The 16,195-nt window shown below is 38.4% G+C and overlaps 1 protein-coding gene across 1 annotated transcript in view; it reads left to right on the forward strand.

Annotated features, from left to right (window-relative positions):
- Positions 1–16,195, forward strand: part of swap70b (switching B cell complex subunit SWAP70b) — a 322,658-nt gene that overhangs the window by 229,529 nt on the left and 76,934 nt on the right. The window contains exon 6 of the mRNA XM_039768547.1: positions 91–199. Within this exon, the coding sequence (XP_039624481.1) occupies positions 91–199 (109 nt within the window). The remainder of the gene's footprint in view (positions 1–90; positions 200–16,195) is intronic.

Below are 16,195 nucleotides of genomic sequence, written 5' to 3' on the forward strand. Positions count from 1 at the left end.
AACAGTGCTTAAAATGTATAAATTTGATTCATCTTCTGATTTTTTTTTTATTATTGTTTAAAAATGCATTGTCTTTAAAAATTCTTACAGTCTCTTCCAGATAAAGACGGGAAAAAATGCCTTTTTCTCATCAAATGTTCAAGTAAAAGTTTTGAAATAAGTGCCTCTGACAAAAAGAAGAAACAAGAATGGATACAAGGTGACTGTTTTCTATATGGGGAATAGTATTGTAGTTAATGCAAAAGCTTTTGATAGTGTTAATATTTATCTTTGGAAATGTATTCCCCTTATGATCAATGAGTATTCTTTGAAATTTTGTACACTATTAAATTATGTTAAAAAAATGGGGAATAAAGCACCTTACAGGTTTATATGATTAAAGGTCGATTTTGAAATCATCCCTAAACTTAACTGAAAGTTATTTTAGCGCTGTATTTATGATAGCTAGATAGAGAGAACTTTATTTATTCCTGGAGGAAGTTTGGCAAGTCCAGGAGTTAAAGTAAATGGCCATAATTTTTAATTTTGGTAGTGATTTTGGTGGGAGCTCCAAGTCCTTTAAGAACTGTTTTATTTAGTAATCCTTCTTTCACCCTCCTTCTCACTTACTGAAAACTGTCTGCCAGTATGATGCTGGTTATTTGCTCTTTCACTTGCCATTTTCTACAGCTGCTTGCTTGGCTCTATTCCCCTCATTAGATGACTTACACAGAGCTCCACTTTTTACTTCTTTACTTTCAAACCAAACCTGCCGCCTACACTGTATTTAAATGCTTTCTTCCTTATGCATAAACACCTATGCCATTGTTCTTTACTACTGCTAATGCTTCTCAAAATGTACAGCTTTATCTGATTATTCATTTTACACCTTAAATTCTTCCCATTGGTAAAGCGAGGTTACTTTTAACTATTAGTCACTATTATGCTAGTTATTACTTATTGCCTTGCCTCATACTGCATCTCATTTATGTGGTCTCAGCCTGCACTGTTCCCTGTACACAAGTTTAAAAATAGATATTTTTTCAAACATTTAGGTATTTTTGCTCCTGTTCAGACATAAAATGCCAAACAAAGACCTTCTAAAGCAAAAAAATATGGTCCATTGCAGGATGTAGTTTGAGACTGAGATTTTACATTCATTTGCTTCTTTGAAACACAATTATATAGCTACCACCCCACAAAAACGCATATTAAGTGTATAGAATATGCTTGAATTTGTAACCTTCGGAGATTTCTATGTTAACAATAGATTTGCATCATTTGAACGACTCTGCATCAGGTATGATTATTCTTCAACTCAGCTCCTTTGCTATATTGAGAACTGAGTGAGTTTTCCTGACCTTCCCTCAATAGCTACTATGGAAATTACACTTTCTAGTTGTGATCAGAATATAGGTTATATCTTCCACAGCTAAATCATTCTCCTTGAAAAAAGTGCACTACTAGATAATAGAAGACAAAGTAGAAAACAGGAACTTTAGAATGGCAGTCAGAGCTTGATAAAATATTTACTCTTTTATCCGTCTGTAAAAAAACATAGTTTAATTCACCTCGCCTCACAAATATTTCTTGACTTAGACTATTCTCAATATATGTTTTTAACAATCTCAAATTATGCAATGTCGTCGATCACCCGCATCACCTGGTCACTTGTTTTGGGAAATGTCCACCTATTAGACTTTAATAAGTAAGCAGATATTTTAAGGGTAATGCCTATGGAGACATTACTGTTTAACACATTATCTATTATGATAATTTACCCTACATTACTGGCACCTTGTATTCTCTTATTCAACATGAAGAATCCTAACTCAACTACCATAACACAATCATGGGGTCTTTTTTTAGTTACAAACTTAACTCCTCAGCCCTGACGCCTAGTCAAAAGAACACAAAGTCTTCCTCATCAAGGGACCTTGAAATGCTTCTTACGAAGCCACTCCTTCGTTACCCGGGTGGTGTGTTTGGGATCATTGTCATGCTGAAAGACCCAGCCACGTTTTATCTTCCTGCTGATGGAAGGAGGTTTACACTCAAAATCTGACGATACATGGCCCCATTCATTCTTTCCTTTACACGGATCAGTTGTCCTGGTCCCTTTGCAGAAAAACAGCCCCAAAGCATGTTTCTCCCCCTCCATGCTTTACAGTAGGTATGGTGTTCTTTGGATGCAATTCTGCATTCTTTCTCCTCCAAACACGACGAGTAGAGTTTTTACCAAAAAATTCTATTTTGGTTTCATCTGACCATATGACATTCAACCAATCCTCTTCTGGATCATCCAAATGCTCTCTAGCAAACTTCAGACGGGCCTGCACATGTACTGGCTTAAGCAGGGGGACACGTCTGGCACTGCAGGATTTCAGTCCCTTATATCCAAATTCGAGCTATTGAGCTGTCGCCTGCCTGCCTGAATAAGTCACCCTCTCTTCGCTCCTACTTTTTTACCGTTCATTTAATCATGGCTAGTGGCGGAAAAATTATAAAATGGAAGGAGGATTACACTGAATATGGCTTTACCAAAACAATTATTGATGGCGAATCGATTATTCATTAAGCTTGAAATGGTCATCTGTTTTTCTGTGTTAACCTCATATTTTTTCATACTTCTTCTCAAACCAAGGAGGTGCGAGGGTAAAATGAATCGGGAAGCGCTGATCAATGTAATCGGTGTACAAGGAAATCATGAATTGACAGAAGTTTCCCTTTGTTTGTAATGCAAAGTGTGATTAAATGCGTGATTTTTTAACGCGTTATGGAGCACATGCATCAAAGCTTCTCAGCTGTGCTTGTGCTAAGAAAAGGAAACATTTTAAAAATAACGTAACACGATTGTCAATGTAACCTTTTGTAAGTAGTGCCTGGAGGATTCAGTGTGGAGAAACTGTAGAGACAGCGTGTGTATTAACTTGTGGATTTTTCTCTGAGTATTTGGTGGCAGCGTCACAAACTCGCTTCCGTATTACACTGCGTTAGCTGCGGAGCTCAGCTCAGAGCGAAATGAGGTGAATGGGAGGGAGATGATGACGTGACTCCCCACCATTAACTGTCAATCCCCACAAACACAGTCTCGAATTTGCATAAGCACAGCCCTCACCTGCAATTTTAACTTCGTTACAAAGTGATCAAAACTCTCGTTTATATCCTGCGTCCTCTCATTAAACTTGTATCCCGCATTACCCATGGGCATGACAAACGCCAGTGGCAGCCTGTCAATGAACTTAATTTAAACTTTAGGTTTACATCGTGCTTTGTTTCCGATGTAGCAGCACTCATGAATATGGTTGTATATGTCACTCGCTCACTTCTTATTGTTTCGCTGCCTTCTCAATTGTATAATGCATGTTTTCTTCAGCGCTTTTTGGAGCTCTTCCTGGTTTTCTACGTACTGTGTTGACAGTCAGTTCACATGATTAAGTGGGAAGCGTGATGATGTCACACGAAACTCCGCCTGCTTTCGAGCTCAACTCCATTACAGTAAATGGAAAAATAGCTTCCAGTTATGACCATTACGCGCAGAATTTCGAAATGAAACCTGCCCAACTTTTGTAAGGAAGCTGTAAGGAATGAGCCTGCCAAATTTCAGCCTTCTACCTACACGGGAAATTGGAGAATTAGTGATGAGTCAGTCAGTCAGTGAGGGCTTTGCCTTTTATTAGTATAGATACATACATACATACAAGTATATACTGTATATGTGTCTTTATGTGTGTGTGTGTATAGCTTTGGTCACTGAGTGCAAGGGAAAAATAATAAAATGTAGTCTATAAGTTATTAAACAGTAAAACATTAACGTTTTAAGAAGTAAAGCTACATTGAGCATTACTGGAGTAGTTTCGGGTAAACTGCATTTTAAAGACGGTGTAACACAACAGGTAATTAGTACTAACAGCAGCTAAAATGTATATGGATTATCTCTCGGAAGTAGATCCCTTTTGAAAGGCGTTACATGACGGCTGTGGTATAGAAATTACATTTGCTATGCGAACGTCCAAATTTCTGCCTCTAGTAATGTGCTTTACTGGCATTACCAGCAGTTAAAGAAAATTAGTTTTGTGTCCTCTGCAGTGTTAAGAGAGAAAGGCTTTGGTTTGGGATAAAATGAAAAAAGGTGTAAAGAAAGGAAAGTTGCCTTTTTCTTTTTATATAGTGTAGAGATGTCTTAGCTGATGATATGAGCGCCTTTTGGGGACAGTCGCGGTGGGTTTTGTGTAGACTGGTGAGACGTCCCTGCCATTAATCGGCTGTGATGGCACTGTTGTTCCTCCACTCCTGTGCGTGTCTTCATAATTTGAGCTGACGACCTCATAATCGTATACGTGCAAAAGAAAGTGCGAAGTGCCTTAATATTAGTTTGCCGCGGTGTAGAAAAGGGATCCCGTGTTTGCACTTGTCTGGGCTATAGCTCAGGGGGAGGAGGAAAAAATGAAAAGTGCTCACTTTGACAAAGCAGAAGCGCAGTCAGCGTCTCAAAGGCCGGCACAGCTATGTGCGTGCACCGGCTGCTCGAGTTTTGCAGGGCAGGCGATCGGCACTTTTTGCAGACACGTTCCACGTGATCAAAAGTCTCAGCGCTCTTTGGAGGTCATTCATATATATATATATATATATATATATATATATATATATATATATATATATATATATATATATATATGTGTATATATATATATATATATATATATATGTATATATATATATATATATATGTATATATATATATGTATATATATGTATGTATATATATATATATATATATATATATATATATATATATATATATATATATATATATATATATATATATATGTATATATATGTATATATATATATATATGTATATATATATATATATATATATATATATATATATATATATATATATATATATATATATATATATATATGTATATATATATATATATACTGTATGTATATGTATATATATGTGTATATATACTATACATACATATATATGTATTTATGTATATATATTGTGACAGGCGCCTGGCGTCCATGCCCAGTTGGGATGCCCCTGCACACTGTATTCAGGGGGAGCAGCCCTGGACAGCGCAATACCTCCCCCTGGATGCTAGATGGCCGTCCCCCTGGGCTGGTGTAGTGCCTCAGTTTCCCACAGGGCTCCCTGGGAATTGGAGTTGAGGGCAGCCCTGTTGGGTACCGCCAGGGGGTGCTGTGTTTGGGACTCCTGAGCCCGTGTGGACCACAGCTTCATCACACCTGGAAGTGCCGCCAGATCTTGGTGATAAAACACCTGGAGCACTTCCAGGTGACTTATAAAAGGGAGCCAGCAACCACCACTCATCGGCCAGAGTCGGGTGGAGGAAGACAAGGTTGTGAGGGAGGAGTGGTGGTGGTGCCAATAAGGAGAAGAGTGATTGTGCTGCACTGGTGGTTACTGGTGCTTAGGACTGTGGTGTGGCTGGGGGGATTACGGGGAAGACGTGCCCTCCAGCTGAAGAGAAATAAAAGTCCTTTTATTTTACATGTGTCTCCCGTGTCCAATCTGTGTCGGGTCAGGCGCTATATAGTGCCATTTACAATATATATATATATATATATATATATATATATATATATATATATATAATATATATAACTGATCACCCATTGGCCTCATTCCGAGTGCAAGGGAAAAAAATAAAATGTAGTCTATAAGCTATTAAACATTAAAACATTAACGTTTTAAGAAGTAAAGATACACTGAGCACCAGTGGAGTGGTTTCGGGTAAGCTACATTTTAAAGCCGGTATAACATAACAGGTAAGTAGTACTAACAGGAGCTAACATGTATATGGATCAACTCTTGGTAGCTGATCTCTATTGAAAGGCGCTACATGAAGGCTGTTGTATAGAAATTACATTTTCTATGTGAACGTCCAAATTTCTGCCTGTGGTAATGTGCCTTACCGGCATTACCAGCAATTAAAAGAAAATCATTTTTGTTTCCTCTGCAGTGTTAAGAGAGAAAGGGTTTGGTTGGGGATAAAAGGAAAAGAGGTGTAAAGTAAGGAAACTTGTCATTTTCTTTAATATAGTGTAGAGAGAGGTCTTCATTGATGATATGAGCGTCGCGGTGGGTCTCGTGTAGACTGGAGAGACATGTGCCTTACCGGCATTACCAGCAATTAAAAGAAAATAATTTTTGTGTCCTCTGCAGTGTTAAGACAGAAAGGCTTTGGTTGGGGATAAAAGGAAAAAAGGTGTAAAGAAAGGAAACTTGCGTTTTTCTTTAATATAGTGTAGAGAGACGTCTTCGCTGACGATATGAGCGCCTTTTGGTAAGCGTCGCGGCGGGTCTCATGTAGACTTGAGAGACGGCCCTGCTATTAACTGTCCGGGATGGCACTGTCGGTCCTCCACTCCTGTGCGTGTCTTCATAATCCGACCTGACGACCTCATAATCGTATACGTGTAAAAGAAGGTGCGATGCGCCTTAATATTAGTTTGCCATGGTCTAGAAATGGGATCCCGTGTTTACAGTTGTCTGGGCTATAGCTCATTGGAAGGGTGAAAAAAAATTGTTTACTTTCACTTAAGGCAGAAGCGCAGTCAGCATCTCAAAGGCCGGCACAGCTACGCACGCACGCTTGCGCGCCGTCTGCCCGACTTTTGTAGTATTTTTACAGTGCAGGAAACGCCACTTTTTGCCAGCACGTGAGCAAAACTCTCTGCGCTCTTTAGAGGTCTTACTTTGTCTGCGTACTGCATTCATAGTCAGTTCACGTGAGCCGCTCTGAGTACATGCATCGAAGCTTCTGAGCTGTGCCTGTGCTATCTCGTGCGATCTCGCGATGTCCACAACATTATTTAATGTTAGCTAAGACCCGCCACTTAAAAGTTTCTCGCTACAGCAATTTTTACTCCGTTACAAAGTGATCCAAAGTCTCGTTTATACCTCGTGTCTTCTCATTAAACTTGTATCTCTCGAATAAAGTATTCATCCGTTTTTCTTCAGCGCTCTTTGAGGGCTCTTCCTTCTTTTCTATGTACTGCGATCATAGTCAGATTACGTGGGAGGCGTGATGATGTCACACGCAGCTCCGCCCCCCCACGGCCATCGGGCTAACGTCCATTACAGTATATGGATAAAAATAAGTTCCAGTTATGACCATTATGCGTAGAATTTCGAAATGAAACCTGCCCAGCTTTTGTAAGTAATCTGTAAGGAATGAGCCTGCCAAATTTCAGCCTTCTACCTACACGGGATGTTGGAGAATTAGTGAGTGAGTGAGTGAGTCAGTGAGGGCTTTGCCTTTTATTAGTATAGATACATACATACATACATACGGGTATATACAACAACATTTATTTATATAGCACATTTTCCTACAAACAGTAGCTCAAAGTGCTTTACATATTAAAGAATAGAAAAATGAAAGACACAATTATAAAACAAAATAAATCAACATTAATTAACATCGAATAAGAGTAAGGTTCAATGGCCAGGGGACAGAAAAACAAAAAACTCCAGACGGCTGGAGAAAAATAAAATCTGTAGGGATTCCAGACCATGAGACCGCCCAGTCCCCTCTGGGCATTCTACCTAACATAAATGAAACAGTCCTCTTTGGATTTCGGGTTCTCACGGAAGGGCTTGATGATGATGATGGTCACGTAGAATTCTGCCTTTTAATCCGTCCATCATTGTTGGATCATCATGAAGCTTTGAGTAGGTGGTGGTGGCGCATATATATACATATATATATGTATGTGTCTATGTGTGTGTGTATAGCTTTGGTCACTGAGTGCAAGGGAAAAATAATAAAATGTAGTCTATAAGATATTAAATATTAAAATTGACATTAAGTCAGAGAATTCCTCAAAAAAAGACGCGTTGAATTTTGTAGGTCTATACACGGATAATACTAGAACTTGAGAATCTCCATGGATAACAACGGCGAGATACTCAAAGGACTTGAACTTACCAAAACTGACATCTTTACATTTTAACTGGCTCGAGTAAATGTTTGCCAAGCCGTCCCCCCTTTTTCCCTGGCGGTCTGCACGAGTAAAACTGTAATCTGGAGGCAGATTCGATTAAAACAGCCGCCCATCTGAGTTAAGCCACGTTTCACTTAGTGCAATAAAATCTATTTTTTTATCACTAATAAGATCGTTGATAAAAAACATTTTGTTAGTTAAAGCTCTAACATTTAATAGTGCCATATTTAATGTTTTGGATGGGCAGAGATGAGTATTATATGCGTTATTGATATTTGGAATAGGAACTAAATTATTTTTATTAGTGCCGCTCTGTGTGTATTTTTTGTTTAATCTGTGATCTGTTTTTATAGTTTTAATACATTGTTCCTCTAAAATAGTAATTTTAATTAGATTATTGGAGTTTATGCCGTATTGCCTAGATTTCTACATGCATTGAGATTGCTTATTACAGTATTAATGTTGTGCACTTTAACGGAAGATTCTATTAAACACTTATCATATCCTAGCACAACAGTATCATTTTGGAAGGGGTTAAGAGCAGAGATAGATAGTCAAGATAAACAAATTACCTTTGATATGTTTTTGGAGAGGACCCGGGCGCCGAAACTGTTCGGATGTAGGCCATCACGCTTGAAGAAACGCGGCCTTTCCAAAAAGAGATTCCAATTGTTGATGAAACCGACATCTTTCTTCTTGCAGAAACCCTGTAGCCAGTTGTTCAATCCTAGCAGACAACTGTAGTACTCGTTAGATCGTCTGACGAGAGGTAGTGGACCCGAAACGAAGATCTTTGCCGATGGGGTCCTCTCCTTCGTGTCTTTAATCAAAGCTGCGAAGTCAGCCTTGAGGATTTCTGATTTTTTTATAAATGCCAGATTGAATGTTATTTACCTTGATTTATTTACTTATTGTCCTACAGTGTAAAGTTACTACAGGGCATCCTGTGTTTGATTGACAAGGGTATGTTCACAAATTACATGTGTAATGCCACAAAAAATGCCTGCTGACACGTCAGTACACCAGCAAAGGTATGAGAATGCAGTCAGACTTCTTTTTTGGGCACATAAACCATCCAGATATAAACACTAGTGAGAAGAGTCATTTGCATAATGAAGAGTCTATAGCTGCACGTGGAAGCTGCCGTTGCACTTTTGCCATCACTGTACTTTGTGAATAAAAGTCAGATTGACTGTTATTTTCCTTAATTTATTTACTTCCTACAGCATAAAGTCACAAGTAAACTACTGAGCTTCCTGTGTTTGATCGACACGGGCATGCTGACACTGTACATGTGTACTGAAGTGACTTTAGCTGCGGGTGGAAGCTCCATGCAACTGTTGTTATGGTTCTGTCTTTGTCCAGAAATGGTTTCATAAGCTTTATGACCTTAGTCTCAGAAAGTCTTTCTCCCATGGGTCAACTGGAACCTTTTCCTGAATAAGATCAAACACAGTTGCATGAGCTGGGTTTCAATAGTTGAATAGACCGCCTGGATTTACTAGCACTATCATTTATAATTTTTTAGAAATAGGACTGCCTCTCAAGGTGGAATGCATTGTTATATTCAGTTATTTTTGCATTCAATATTTCATAATAGACTGTCAATTTATTTTTTTTTCCATTTACGCTCCGCTCTCCAGCATTTTCTGTTTAACTTGGACACTTTTTTTGGGTTTTCCAAGGTGTAATGGTGCTGGAAGATTTCTTAACTCTCTTTTCAGGGACCACTATGTCAGGTGCAGCTCTAACTTTAGCATTAAGATTTTCTTACAGTTTACACTATCAGTATTATTAAAATAAGTACTACAGTCAGACTGTTTGTTTAGAATATTAGCAAACATTGAAGTTTCATATGTGTCAAAATAATGTTTTATTTAATAGTACAAGTTTCATTAGTTGTAGTTATCAATAATTCTAAATAAAATAGTATGCATAAGTAGTTCAATATACCAATATCCATGACTTGCCTCACGTCAACTTTTAATGCCTTTGAAATGATTAAATTCAGGGTGTTTCTTCGCTTATGTGTAGGCTGACTTAGATCAAAAGACTAGTAAGTTCAGCAATAATTAAGAATCTGTCATAATTAGTTATTATTATAGATACTAAGTCTGAGAGTTCTTCAATAAAAGACACATTTTGGAGGTCTATAAATGGTCAATACGAGAACCTGCGGCACACCATGTATAACCACAGCATGATACTCGAAAGACGCAAAAGGCCCAATACTAGAGTTTTTACAGTTTAGTCGGGTTGAGTAAATACTCACTGAACCACCACTTTTTTGCCTTGGAAAACCGAATGAACAAAGCTGTAATTCAGATTCAGTTAACACTGCCGCACAATCCGAGCCATGTCAAGTTTCACTTAGTGAGAGAAACTTGATATTCCTATCACTGATAAAATCATTAACGTAAAAAGTCTTGCTGGTTAATGCAGTAATTTTAATTAAAGCCATATTTAAGGTCTTGGAAAAGCAGAGCTGAATTTGAGTGTTACGGCAGCTTGAAATGGTAATTAAGTTTTTTGTTAATTCTGTGAATTTTTTATTTAATCTATAATTTGTCATAGTTCTAATAAAGTGCACATCTTTAGGTGAAATGGTTATTAAATTATGCATATTTTATATATCAAAATGTTGTTGGAGAGGAACCAGGCTCTGAATCTGTTAGGATGCCGACCATCTCTTCTGAAGGAACATGACCTTTCTCAGAGACGATCCCAGTTGTCCATGAAACTGATGTTTTATCTCTTGCAGAAGACTCTCAACCGGTTGTTCAAGAATAGCAGCTCACTGTAGGCTTCATTTGACCTTCCAACCAGTGTCAAAGGGCCTGAAATGATGATTCTTGTAGCCAGTGTCATCTCTTTCATGGCCTGAATTAGTGCTGTGAAGTCTGTCTTTAGAACCTCAGACTGTCAAAATCAAATGTTTATGCCTGCATGAACTACGATGGTTCAAACATCCCTGTCCTTCTGCTTCTTGAAGACTGTTCATGCTCTTCTTGTAACATCTTGTACTTGTGCACCAGGTAAACAACAAACAAAAGATTTCTGTTTAGGACATGAAATATTGAGGTTGCATATAATTGAATTGCCAGTAACAACTACATCACCAAAGTCTTCCGGCACTGTGGAGGAGCAGAGAGGGTCAAACAGGTTTTGGATTGGGATGCTTGCCTGAGCCAATGGAGGGGTTCTGGCCTTGAGCCCCCACCTGCAATGCTGAAATATATTCCATCGTTGTTTCAAGTAGGAGCCAGGGTTAAATTCACTTGAAAGAGTGAGCAAGCAGCATGGAACAGGGTTAATACTGCCATGTTGAGATGAGTTGCGTCGATCTTGACTGCTGAGGAGATCTCTTTTTACAGGCAAGCTTTCTGATCCCTGAGGTGTGTCTGGTCTGGCAAGGATTTGCTGAATCTGACTCTCAAGGGCCCAGAGATGGTGTTCAACCCACTACAGCTCCCATCCAGCCATCTTCCACTTCCATGTCACGTCCTGATAGAGAGAGGTTAGTGGTGTGGTATCAGCTCGCAGTATTTCACTCACTGTATTGTTTAAATCCCTTTGATAGGACATTTTATAGCAACTACTGTAGGTCACTTGCTCTTCTGGAAGCAGGTTTTCATCCAGGATGTCTCTGTACATTGCTGCAGTCATCTTTCCCTTTATTCTGACTAGTCCCTTCAGTTCCTGTCGCTGATAAACATCCCCACAGCATGATGCTGCCACCACCAGGCTTCACTTTAGGGATGGTATTGGCCTGGTGATGAGCGTTGCCTGGTTTCCTCCAGACGTGACGCCTGGTATTCACACCAAAGAGTTCAATCTTTGTCTCATCAGACCAGAGAATTTTGTTTCTCAAGATCTGGGAGTCCTTCAGATGCCTTTTGGCAAACTCCAGGCTGCTATGTGCCTTTTACTAAGGAGTGGCTTCTGTCTGGCCACTCTACCATACAGGCCTGATTGGTGGATTGCTGCAGAGATGGTTGTCCTTCTGGAAGGTTCTCCTCTCTCCACAGAGGACCTCTGGAGCTCTGACAGAGTGACCATTGGGTTCTTGGTCACCACCCTGACCACGGCCCTTCTCCCCCGATCGCTCAGTTTAGATGGCCGGCCAGCTCTAGGAAGAGTCCTGGTTGTTTCGAACTTCTTCCACTTATGGATGATGGAGGCCACTGTGATAATTGGGACCTTCAAAGCAGCAGAAATTTTTCTGTAACCTTCCCCAGATTTGTGCCTCGATACAATCCTGTCTCGGAGGTCTACAGACAATTCCTTTGATTTCATGCTTGGTTTGTGCTCTGACATGAACTGTCAACTGTGGGACCTTATATAGACAGGTGTGTGCCTTTCCAAATCATGTCCAATCAACTGAATTTACTACAGGTGGACTCCAATTAAGCTGCAGTAACATCTCAAGGATGATCAGGATGAAACAGGATGCACTCGAGCTTCATGGCAATGGCTGTGAATACTTATGTACATGTGCTTTCTCAATTTTTTTATTTTTAATAAATTTGCAAAAATCTCAAGTAAACTTTTTTCACGTTGTCATTATGGGGTGTTGTTTGTAGAATTCTGAGGAAAAAATTAATTTAATCCATTTTGGAATAAGGCTGTAACATAACAAAATGTGGAGAAAGTGATGCGTTGTGAATACTTTCCAGATGCACTGTAGGTATATATGATATTTGGAATTATTAATTTTATGACCTTTATAGTAGCTTTTGGAAAACATTGTGGCATGAATGCAGCATTTTTCATATTCATTTGGGTACCTTCTTGCGGTTGAAATCAGTGGCCACGTTTACAAAAGATCTTGCCCAGTCTTCACAGGAGTCCAGGACATGCAGAGGAAAGAATGTTCCTCTGCAAGGTGAGCCATGAATACTCTTCTTTTCTCAGTGGACCCCGTACATGCCTGTTTCCTATAGGGGACGATATAGTGCCCTAATTGGAATAAGTTCTTTTATAATTGTGGAGTTTTAAGTAACCGAAAAATATAGAGATATGATATTAAAAGGCAATATCCCTCCCATAGTGATACGGTGGTAAAAATCACATAAGAGAAAATAACTTGGATTTCTTTACTGGTGATTTACGCGGCATTACTGACAGAAAGCCATAATAATAAGACAATACCAAGGTAGGATCTTGGTCTATACAGTCTGTCATTTTTTCGTCGCTGTGCTGGAAGGGTTTTCGGGACGAATGACTATATCACCCATCCGTATTGCATCCGGTTGTATTTTATCTTAAAACATACAATATGTATTTTTTAAATCAAAATAGTAAATATAAGCATTTAAGAAAAAGTGTGAATAATATGAACAATATAGTAGTAGAAAACTATCAATAACAACTAATAATTTCAAGGTGATGATAATTTAATGGTACCAGTGGTCTATCGTGGTTTTAAAACCTTTCCTCCCGTACTAAAACATTTTGTTTATCAGTTGTCTAAAACTTCTCCTTCATAGGCTAAACTTCTCTTTCATGGGACTAAAATGATATGCTGCAATGCAAACAACAGCAATAATGGTGATTAATTACATCCGTACATGGAGTAGCATAATGATCAGACAGCACCAAGACTGCAGCTTTAGGATTAGGATGGAGTTATTCAACTAAACATGTAAGCAGCACTGATATGGGCTTACATTAAAACCTGCTGGAAAAGTCTGACAATTTCAATGTCGTCCATATCTCAAAAATTTTAATCACCACCATCTAGAAATTGATTAATTACACTCTTGAATTTTATTCCTGGCTGGCTTTGAGAATCTCCACAACCAGAAACTGGTTTGGAAAGCTCTGACATCATGCTTTAATTGGATGATGACATTTAACTTATTTGCATAAATTTAAGATAAATGGCAAATTGTAATCATGATTAAATAAATATATTTTTTTATACTTCAGTTTCATTGAATTTTGTGGTTATATTAGTTATGTGACTGCATCAGTCAGCATATTTCAGGGACATAAATTAATCTTACATGTTTGTTTATAGGGCTTGCTTTGTACAGTTATAATTGTGAGCTCACCATCATCGTAAGATATTTCTTAGTCTAGCAGTATACATAGAGGACACCCCCAAGAAAATCAACTTTGTATAAAAGTGGTTGAACCCCCAAAACTTGACCCATAATTATGTATAAAATCTTTTCACAACTCATCCCCACAAGTGCTGGTTCATTTCTCATGACTAACTTGCATCAAGTGTAGCTGATGTTATCTCAGCCTCCTCACACTCTTGATTGCATTACGATTGTGGATGTGTAAGTTTGTCTATGTGTTAAGTTCATCACATATACTGAAAGGGGTGAGGATGTGCTTGACTGATTCCATTCACTTAAGAATGGTAATAATATCACTTCATATGCAGGGTGAAGGCCTTGATTGAAACATTGTTTGGCTTTTGGTAGCCTGTAGTTAGAGACCCACAGAAAACTGGAATGTAATGCCAAAGCCAATGTACCAGAGCAGCATATTCTTCCTGTGCTTGAATGGCTTTCCTCTGGGTGATCAAGTGTTTCTCCCACAACCCGAAGACCATGCAAGTTAGATGGTTTGTCGATACTAAAGTGACCCTGGGGGGTTGTGTGTGTGTATGTGTATGTGATTAATTTGTGATGGACTGCAACCAAGTCCATGGATTGTTTCAGCTATGTACCCAGTGCTTGCTGGAATGGGCTCCAGCTTCCCCTCTACCCAGTTGGGAGATGAATGAATGGATGTATAGCATGCTTCTGACTTCAAATTATTTACATTGAAGGTTGCCTGTGAATTTATCAGCTCGCAATAACATTTTGATGAAATTATTATAATTACAGATTGCTGCATACTGGAAGTATTATAGGCAAATCTATACGTACAAACATCTGGTCGTGAAGGAGGAGCCACTCTGTAAGACTTTCTCAAAAAATATGAGTTATGCACGGTATTTCAGAAAACACGTAGAAACTGAGGTATTACAGCAGGCTTCATTTATTTTCACATTTCTCTCAAATGAACTAATCTGCTTTACAGTTTTAAAACAATCTTCCATTGAGTAACTATACCCTTTAATAATGAGTAATGTTCTCTTTAACCCACTACCATAACAGATAACTTAAGAGTGATGGTGACAATATAGTCATAATCTTACTATTGTGTAGCCCCATATTTTATGCCGCATATATTATTTTAGGCCCCTGAAATCAACAGAGTAGCAGAATCAGGGGTGTGGAAATCAAATTTGTTTCTACTTGTCCACAGACAAGTAAACTTAGAAAATCCACTTGTCCGCCAGTTAAATTCACTTGCCCATAAACAAATAACAAAAGTGAAAAATAGTTTATTTTTTCTGATCTCTTTTATTGATACCAAAACTGCCTTCCATTTTAAAACTGAAAAAAATTCTTTCAGGGAGTAGTATTTTGTCACCTTGCTCTAGAATATTATATAAAAGATTCCCTTATTTTAACTGGCTAATAAACAATGCCTTCATTATAGGTATACTAGTTCTTTTTTCATATATTACAGTTACATAACAGAACACTGTCCTGATTCATTTTCTGCCATGTTCTTCAGCTTTTGTCTTGCAACATCTTCTCCCCCAAGAATCTTTACCATCTCAGACAGCATGGGCTGAATGCTGTTCATTTCTTCTTGAGCTGAACTGCATGGTTCCTGGACTGATGGTTCTGCAGAAGTGGATGCTGATGACTTTTCAGGTTTTTTTATGAGTGATGTGCCTGTTGCCAGGTGACAGCCAGAATTCCACAGCTGGTCGTGGGTCAAACTCTTCTAAAGAAGTAGCATTGAACAGCCTTGCATAACACTCAACCTCTGAGCGTTCAGCTTTAGAAAACGCTTTTTCAATTGAACCAACTTTTTTCTTACTTTTAGACTCATGTCTCTATCTGACGTACTAAACCCCCAGTTCCTATCCTTTTTCTTTCTGCACATAACCAATCACCACACGTATTTGTGAAATTAAAACTAGTTATAACAGACCTCTGAATGGATGGCATAATTAAACATGTATAACAAAATTGTTTTAAAGTTCTGAAAACTGAGGTGTAGGTTTTAATTTCACAAAGACGCTTATCGTGTGGTGATTGGTTATATGGAGAAAGACAAAGGCTAGGAACTGGGGGTTTAGTACGTACGATAGACACAGCAAACATGCAATAAAGAACGCCTGCTCAGAAAAACATCCATTGAATTCTTCGTT

The sequence above is a fragment of the Polypterus senegalus genome, chromosome 1 (genome assembly GCF_016835505.1).
Source record: "Polypterus senegalus isolate Bchr_013 chromosome 1, ASM1683550v1, whole genome shotgun sequence".
Lineage (NCBI taxonomy): Eukaryota > Metazoa > Chordata > Cladistia > Polypteriformes > Polypteridae > Polypterus > Polypterus senegalus.